Source organism: Brassica oleracea, chromosome C9, assembly GCF_000695525.1.
Source record: "Brassica oleracea var. oleracea cultivar TO1000 chromosome C9, BOL, whole genome shotgun sequence".
In the NCBI taxonomy this organism is placed as follows: Eukaryota; Viridiplantae; Streptophyta; class Magnoliopsida; order Brassicales; family Brassicaceae; genus Brassica; species Brassica oleracea.
The window spans coordinates 18,652,649-18,662,124 of NC_027756.1; the positions used below are offsets into that span (position 1 = coordinate 18,652,649).

Genomic DNA, 9,476 nt, shown 5'->3' on the forward strand with positions numbered 1-9,476 from the left:
GACTTCCTCCTATTTCATCATCAATAATGTTGCTGATATAAAATATCTTAATTTCTGACGATTTGTGTGGATAGATGTATCTTTCATCTTTCTTAAAATTTTTCCTCAACTAGCTTTCATCTCTTGCAAATTGTTAAATAAAGATTCAGTTTTTTTTTTGTTAGTTTAAAAGATTCATTTTCTTTGAACAAATCGAGATTCTTCCTAGTCTGAAGATTCTTTCTATAAACAAGTGCTCGCAGAATCTTTCAACTACCACTCCCTACATATTTCCGGAGAAACATATCCACTTTTCCATTTACAACAACATAAAGTGCGAGGAAGAAGAAAGAAGATATGGCCACGTGTCCTCCTTTCGACTTCTCGGCGAAATATTACAACGGTGGCCGAAGCGGATGCGAGAGGCGGAGCAGCTTCTTCGGAGATACTACGGTGCTCGACCAAGGCGTTGGGTACGCCGTTATTCTCGGGTTTGGTGCTTTCTTCGCCGTCTTCACATCTGTGTTGGTTAGTCTTCGTTTCCCAAAACCAAAATATTACTTTACAAAAAAACACAAAATATTATTATGAAAAAAAAAAAAAATATCTCTTCTTTGATTTACTCGTGACCACACAAAAATGTATACCTTTTTTTGTTAATGTATACCTTATCTTATGAATTATTTGCTTCAGAGAGTAAAACAAATGATAGTACTTTCCAAAGGTGATATATGCCCAAGCTAAACGTTAATAAGGATTTTCCACTATTTTGGCCTCCAACTAATTGTATTTTGGTCGATAATATATATGAAAACCGTGGCCAGAACAGACTTTGAAATTTAATGAAGTATACACATTTTAAGATGTTGACAAAAAAAAATACACATTTTAAGATAAATTTTAGTAAATTTCTATATTAAAATGATATAATCTGTATATATATATATATATATTTGAACAAAATCTGTATATATTAATTTTGGAAAATTTGAAAGTCAAAACTAATGTATTTTTAGGGTCGTAACCAAACCATGGCAAAAGTGCACAAGTTTCTAATGGATAATATATGCATAATGGTCTTAACTATATCTATCCAAATACGAGTGTTATATATTCAGTTTTTATTTGATAATTTTTAAAATAGAAACAATACTCTAAATTCGAATATACTAGTTTGCGCAGGCTAAAAATGGTTTGTTTCGTTCCATGGTCATATTCAAAAGATCTGGATAACAAAACTTGATGGAACGTAACAAATAACTTCTTTTTCTTGAACAAGGAACATAACAAATAACTAATTTGATACTTATCCGAAACAAAACAGATCCTGGATATAAATATATTGAATAGTGTACGCGGTTTGGGAGTTCGATTGAGTACGACAGTTCACTGATTCGATAAAAATTGGATTATGATAAAAAAAATTTCTGGGATAATGAATGTAGGTTTGGTTAGAGAAACGATATGTGGGGGCTCAACATACCTCTGAATGGTTCAATACAGCTGGAAGAAACGTCAAGACAGGACTCATTGCGAGTGTCATTGTGTCACAGGTAAAAACATGATTTAAATTCAGACAATACATATATGGTATGTATTTAATTGTTATAATGAAATACAATTACTGATTTATATTTCCTGGTCGATGGATTCGTAGTGGACATGGGCTGCGACAATACTACAAAGTTCAAACGTCGCATGGCAGTATGGTGTTAGCGGACCGTTTTGGTACGCTAGTGGGGCCACCATACAGGTTAAATCCCAAAATATTAACTATACAATACATTTATATGTATACTATACATTTATATGTATTTTATAATATGGTTTAGTTTATATATACATAATGCCATGTGGATGATCGATGATTAACAAAATAGGTACTCTTGTTTGGTGTGATGGCGATTGAAATAAAAAGAAAAGCTCCTAATGCTCACACGGTCTGCGAAATAGTGAAGGCTCGGTACATACAATCTTAATTATTATCTACTTTATTTAAAAAGACACTTGAACCAAGCTGAATTATCTTGCAGAACTAAGCCAAAATTTACTAGAAACCGAACGGTTCTATGAAAATCCAAATTAAGTAAACAAATGAAATAAGTGATATAATCAAATGAACTGAAACTGATATGTGATCCCAAATAGTAATAATTAACTAAGGATAAATGTGGTTATATTTGATGGTCTGGTACTGGTCGGTCCAAGGACTAGGCATGGTTTATTTGTGATTTAATGTTCTATTTCTGAGAGTTGAGACTAATTTCTTTTTATATGTTTTTGGTATATCAAGGTGGGGAACCGCAACACATATAGTGTTCTTGGTGTTTTGTCTGGCGACAAACGTGGTAGTGACGGCTATGCTATTGCTCGGTGGCTCGGCCGTGGTGAATGCTCTCACCGGAGTGAATATATACGCTGCAAGCTTTCTGATTCCTCTCGGCGTCATTGTTTATACTTTGGCAGGAGGACTTAAAGCTACTTTCCTCGCAAGCTATGTTCACTCTGTCATAGGTAATTACAAAACTCAAAAATAATATCTACATATTTATATAAACTATATTTCCGCAAACAACTATCGTCTGAAATAAAAATAACTCAAAATTACCAACTGGTTAATATACACATACTTTTAGAATTGTTCCATATTCATAAGCTGAACCGATTATATTCAAACAGATAAATTGATAAACCAAAATGAATTTTAATATGGTTAGATGTCCTTGCAATTAATTGTTGTTTATCATCTTTGTTTGGTTTGTTTGTTTGGTTTCAGTTCACGTGGTTTTAGTCGTCTTTGTGTTTCTGGTCTACACTTCGAGTAGTGAGCTTGGGAGTCCATCTGTGGTCTATGACCGGCTAAAAGATATGGCCGCTAAGTCAAGGACATGCACTGAGCCACTCTCACACCACGACCAAGCTTGCGGTCCGGTCGACGGCAACTACAAAGGCTCTTATCTCACCATGTTGAGCTCTGGTGGTGCTGTCTTCGGTATCATCAACATTGTCGGAAACTTCGGCACTGTCTTCGTCGACAATGTGAGACTATTTTCAACTAAGTCTATATTTGGTCTATAATTCTTATATTCCACAGATTGAATATGAGCTCTGACACCATGACAACACCAATACAAACAGATAGGTTACAAGCACATAAGCATTTATAGTTTGTTCTAGTAAGATTTATTTCCCAAAAGTGTATATATTTGAAATATGATATGTTAAATTTTGAAATATGAAATGTTACATACAGTATTAAACAAAAGAATTATCAGTACTCGTCACTATGACACGCATTTTGGAAATGTGAACGGTTACATTTTGAGTAATTCGGAATCGCATAACCATTTCATCATTGTGTTATTTGTTTTTGTTAGGGTTACTGGGTGAGTGCAATAGCTGCTCGACCTTCATCAACCCACAAGGGGTATTTGCTTGGTGGACTCGTGTGGTTCGCTGTGCCTTTCTCTCTAGCCACCTCCTTAGGCCTCGGCGCACTTGCCCTAGACTTGCCTATAAGCGCAGATGAGGCTAATCGAGGTCTAGTCCCGCCTGCTACTGCCATTGCTCTCATGGGTAAATCAGGATCCTTGCTTCTTCTCACTATGCTTTTCATGTAAGTACACTTTCTTGATCATATAAAGTTATCAACAAAATTTTGGCATACCTAAAAAGTAGAGCAAACAGAATCTTTGGATTATTTTTACGAAATTTCCGTATGATTTAGATTGATATGTTTTTGGTTATCTTATTTTATTACAAATAAAGTATGTTTTATAACTCACTACTCAATTTGATTCCGTTTTGGTTTGTTTGGTTTTACCAACTAAATGCTCATCAGAATTATGATAGTTATGGTCACTGTTTATCCTTAGGGCTGTAACATCAGCTGGTTCTTCCGAGCTAATCGCGGTGTCATCTCTCTTCACCTACGACATCTACCGAACATACATAAATCCTAGAGCAACCGGAAAACAAATCTTGAAAGTCTCAAGATCCGCGGTTCTTGGATTTGGATGTTTCATGGGGATTCTTGCAGTGATCTTGAACAAAGCCGGTGTTTCCCTCGGATGGATGTATCTCGCGATGGGAGTTCTCATTGGCTCTGCGGTTATTCCCATCGCTTTCATGCTTTTGTGGAGCAAAGCTAATTCATTTGGTGCTATTCTTGGGTCGATCTCTGGCTGTGTTCTTGGGATCGTTACTTGGTTATCCACCGCAAAGATTCAGTACGGACGTGTTGATCTTGATACCACAGGGAGAAATGCTCCCATGCTTGCTGGTAACCTCGTTGCTATTCTAACAGGTCAGGATTCTAATACTTTCTTTGCGGAAATTGCGGCTTCGTTCCATTTCTTTCTTTCACTTGAGTTTTTATTAGGTTTTTGGGTTGGATGTTAGTAGTTGGTAGATAAATAACCAAATTAAAGAAAGTTTCTTTCTGAAATAAATGAAAGTAAGTTAATTTCATGTTATATTAGTTAAACATAATGAAAAACCTAAATTTCCTATCTTTCAAATATGAATTTTAAAATAGTTGTTTTCTTTTCCCTCTGAATATATTAGACTAAATTTATCTCTGATAGTTTCAGCTTTTTTTTTTTAATGTACTGATCAGTTTCTAATCCCTATATATTAATTGAGAATCATTTAAAAAATTGTAATCTTAAATTTGTACTAATTAAAAAGAGATCATGCTTAGGTGTCACTTAATTACGATGTCAATTTAGCTTACGTGACAACTTAAGAATCAATTAAAAAAAATGGTGGTCCAAATCCAATTAGTAGCAAACATTATATTAACCCAAAATATAAAAAGCGTGTATTTTTTTCTTAAATAAAAGCTACGGAATTACTAATATGATTAACATATATATGACAATTAATGACTATGAATAATAAAGATTTGTTAACAATTTTTTTGCATCTTTCTTCATTTTTGTTTAATTTTATATTATTAAAAAAAATTAAACAATCACATTAACCATATAATAAAAAACTTAATTTTTTCTTATATGTTATATTTTGATTTTTTTTAAATGACTTTAAATTACAAAAATGAGGAAGTCTTATATGTTATATTTTAAAAAATTTAAAACGATTTTAAATTATAAAAATGAGGAAACCTTATATGTTATATTTTCTTATGTGTTAGATACTCTTTTTCTTATATGTTATATTTTGAATTTTTTTTAAATGACTTTAAATTACAAAAATGTAAGTTTTCCTTAAGCATACGACTAAAACCATTAAAATGACGTGTATCAATTTGATGGTTGATCTGAAACCTTTCAAAACCATATGGAAGATAAATGTCAAAATAATTCAACTGTTAAAAAGTGCCGTTCACTTTTTTCAAGAATGTGCAGTGAAAAAAAAAGGTTTTTGTGTCATAATTTGTTTAATGTCCAATCCGACCAACCCATGATATATTAATTATAGTTTAGTTCCATAATTTTTAATAAAAATTGATCCGGTCCATCGGAAAGAAATTATATAATAACAACAGAAAATATTGTATATGTATAAATAAAATGATCAAATATAAAAAAATAATCGATAATATATACAAATAAACTCACAATGCGCAAAACACATGTATTATCCTAGGATTACTCTAAACGTTCTTTTACATGATTAATCCTGTTTGGTTTTTATTAGATTTTGATAACATTTTGGTTTTGGTCCTGTCTTACGTGTAAATATATAGGAGGGTTGATCCATGCGGTGTGTAGTCTAGTACAGCCACAGAATTACGATTGGTCGACGACGAGGGAAATCAAAGTGGTGGAAGCTGAGGCTCCAGGGGACGGTATTAATGTTCCTGTAGAGGAGCTAAAAGAAGAGAAGCTGAGAAGAGCCAAAGCTTGGATTGTTAAATGGGGTCTTGTCTTCACTCTCCTCATTGTTGTCATCTGGCCAGTTCTCTCTCTCCCAGCACGTAAGTCATCCCTCACACACACATATACATATATATATCAAAATTATATATGCTTATCTAAACTTAGCGTTTGGTTGAAAGTTTGACACCAAAGAATCATAATTCATACATGGTCCACTAGCGGATTTCAGATGTTGAATGTGATTGAAAGATATCAATAATTAGTTGGTTTAATGGTTAAGTCCCTTAGTACAGAAAATGTATGAACTTTGGATGTCAAAAATTTGATTCACGTTGAGAGAGGTCTACATTTTAAAAAATTACATGGTTTGGCTGTCATGCTACGTGGATGTACAGATTCATAACCTTATACATAAAGAATAACTAAATATTATCGTTCTTGCAAAGGTTAGAGACTTAGAGATGAAGTCATTCCATCTATGTTCATAAACATCGTCTCTTTTAGCCTTAAGACGTCTCAAAAAACATACCAAACTTTACAATAACAAGCTGTTAAAAAATGCTGATAAATCATTAACATCAATTAACCATTCGAAATATTGCAGGTGTGTTTAGCAGAGGATATTTCTGGTTTTGGGCAATTGTGGCTGTAGCTTGGGGAACTATAGGATCGATTGTGATAATTGGTTTGCCTTTGATCGAAAGCTGGGAAACGATCAAGAGCGTTTGTATGGGAATGTTCACTAACGATAGGTTAATGAACAAGCTTGATGACTTGAACCATAGGCTTCAAGCTTTAACCAAGGCTGTACCAGAAGCTGAGAGGATTTATCTGCTTGAAATCGAGAAGACAAAGAAAACCGATGAAGAAAGTTGAAGAAATATCAATATGGTTATATGAAAGATTGATTTTCTTCTGCTTTTGTTTATATGCTTTGCTTTCTCGTTTTTCTAGTTTGTGTGAAATCATATCAGAACTATCTCCTATTGTACAATGTGTTCCTTATCTAATGTACTATGCACATGCTAATTTGTTCTTATTTCACTTGTCGTCCTTCTTTTATTGGTTTGATTTTTCTCCATTTCGACACTTGGAAGCTGCACATAAATGATCATTGTTGATGAAAAAATAACATTTGTAAACTTTAAACTGTAGAATGCTGAATTGTACGACTTCTCCCTAGATACCGGAAAGGCGAGAGCTTTGGTAAGGACATATGACCCTGGTCAATATTCATGTAGTTTTCTAGACAACATGTCCAAAACGGTAGCTGTATCAGAGGCCAACCAGATGCACAACTCAATCGACTAAGGAACCAACCAGGTCATAAAAATCATACCTCAAAAACCAAGACAAAATAAACTATCAAGCTAATTGACTTTAATTCCTAACTAAACAGAGCTCCAAGGCTATGTAGAATCACTTCAAAAGCTGCCTGGAAATCTATGCAGTTTACAAACTAGAGGTTCTTTAATTCATGTAGTTGCGAATATATTATAGCCCAACGGTTTTCCCTACCCTTAAACCAAATTTGAACTTCAAGATGATCATTTTGGATACTAATATTTTAAGAGGATCATATTGGGTAACCGACTCAGATCCCAGGATCTGAAGAAAACAAAGAAGAAGATGCTATGCCTTGGAGGGTTTATACAAGGAGAGTGAAAGGCACGCAGAAGGGAGGAGCGTCGGAAGGAGGAGAGGAAGTTGATAAAATTGAAAGACTCCGATTCATGAGGAGGCTTTGCAGTTAGTAGTTAACGAAGTATAAATAAGGAAAGAGGGAGAGAGAGTTAGGCATTCGATTGTAAGCTCTGAACCAATTGATACATTGTATTGAGAGAGGATTCTGAGAGAGAGAATCTGTGAGATACATTTGTATTGCGTGTGTTGTGAGCTAATAATACGTTAGTTCATAACAAATTGGTGCGGTGAGCGTGGATCGAACACGCGACCTTCAGATGGAGAAGACAGCTTTCCGCACGCATGATGGGCACTATGAGTTTCTTGTCATGCCTTTTGGCTTGACAAATGCGCCGGCAACATTCCAAGCTCTGATGAACGAGATTTTCAGACCTCTTCTGCGCAAGTTTGTATTAGTGTTCTTCGATGACATCTTGATATACAGTCGGGACTTGCAGCAACACGCGGAACATGTGAAGGAAGTTTTGAGCATTTTGAAAGATCATTGCTTGTTTGCGAACAGAAAGAAGTGTTCTTTTGGACAGTTACAAGTGGAGTATTTGGGGCATGTGATTTCTGCAAAAGGTGTAGCTACTGATAAGAGTAAGACAGAAGCGATGGAGAAGTGGCCAATTCCGAATTCAGTGAAAGATTTGAGGGGTTTTCTTGGCTTGACGGGATATTACAGGAAGTTTGTAAGGGGTTATGGTGGGATTGCTAAGCCTTTGACTATTTTACTTCAGAAAGATAATTTTGAGTGGTCTGTGATAGCTCAGGAGGCTTTTGAACATCTGAAAAGAGCTATGACAGAGGCGCCAGTTCTGCAGTTACCCAATTTCAAGGAACCTTTTGTTATTGAGACTGATGCTTCAGGATATGGGTTGGGAGCAGTATTAATGCAAAATGGGAGGCCAATTGCGTTCTTTAGCTATGGTTTGAAGGAGAAAGAGCAGTTGAAGCCTATCTATGAGCGGGAATTAATGGCGATTGTGATGGCTGTTCAAAGGTGGAAACATTATCTCTTGGGGAACAGGTTCGTTGTAAGGACTGACCAAAAGAGCTTAAAGTTTTTATTGGAACAGCGGGAGGTTAACTTGGAATATCAAAAATGGATGCATAAGCTACTGGGTTATGAGTTTGACATAGTATATAAGCCTGGTGTAGAAAACAAGGCCGCGGATGGCCTTTCTAGAATCCAACATGTTCAGCAGGATTCTACCTTGTGTACTCTGTTGGCATTAACAGTGCCAAAACCGTTGATGATTCATGATTTGTTGAAGGAAATTGATGAGTGTGGGCGTATAAAGGAGTTGATTGAGAAGATAAAAAACGGGGTGGAAGTGAAGAAGGGTTATGCGGTGGTACAGAATCATTTTCTCTACAAGGGTCGACTGGTTATTCCGACAGATTCAAAATTCATTCCAGTGATCTTTAAAGAATGTCATGATGGGTTGGTTGGGGGTCATGGAGGGGTTCTAAAGACTCTTAAGAGGATTCAGTTACAGTTTTATTGGAGTGGAATGCGCGGAGATGTACAGAAGTATGTGGCAAAATGTTTGGCGTGTCAGACAAGTAAGTACTCCACACTTTCTCCTGCTGGACTTTTGCAACCCTTGCCAATTCCAGCTAAGATTTGGGAAGACATTTCGCTCGATTTTGTGGAGGGCTTACCGTTGTCGCATGGGAAGAATGTTATCTTGGTGGTGGTTGATGGATTGTCGAAGTATGGTCATTTCTTGGCCTTGAGACATCCGTTCAATGCGATAGATGTGGCGGGTTTATTCATTGACGGAATCGTGAAGCTTCACGGGTTTCCTAAATCAATTGTGTCGGACCGAGATAAGATATTCCAGAGTCAATTTTGGAAGGAGTTATTCAAATTAGCGGGCACTTCATTACGTTTCAGTACGGCTTATCACCCACAGAGTGATGGTCAGACTGAGGTCTTGAACAGGGGCTTGGAAACATATT

The 9,476-nt window shown here is 35.7% G+C and overlaps 1 protein-coding gene across 1 annotated transcript; it reads left to right on the forward strand.

The window, feature by feature from the left end:
- Window positions 1-336: 336 nt before the first annotated feature.
- Window positions 337-6,884, forward strand: LOC106318643 (urea-proton symporter DUR3). The gene is made up of 10 exons (XM_013756704.1): window positions 337-507; window positions 1,425-1,532; window positions 1,637-1,732; window positions 1,860-1,942; window positions 2,273-2,493; window positions 2,756-3,018; window positions 3,357-3,595; window positions 3,855-4,285; window positions 5,690-5,920; window positions 6,427-6,884. The coding sequence occupies exons 1-10, from the start codon at window positions 337-339 to the stop codon at window positions 6,696-6,698; spliced, it is 2,115 nt and encodes a 704-aa protein (XP_013612158.1). The 3' UTR covers window positions 6,699-6,884.
- The last annotated feature ends 2,592 nt before the right edge of the window (window positions 6,885-9,476 follow it).

What these genes read in the sequence shown, in the direction of transcription:
- LOC106318643 (XM_013756704.1), top strand. Translation starts at nt 337, where the DNA reads ATGGCCACGTGTCCTCCTTTCGACTTCTCGGCGAAATATTACAACGGT. An exon ending in CGAGTGTCATTGTGTCACAG is followed by an intron (nt 1,533 to 1,636) that starts GTAAAAACATGA and finishes ATGGATTCGTAG; the next exon opens with TGGACATGGGCTGCGACAAT. An exon ending in CCTCGTTGCTATTCTAACAG is followed by an intron (nt 4,286 to 5,689) that starts GTCAGGATTCTA and finishes GTAAATATATAG; the next exon opens with GAGGGTTGATCCATGCGGTG.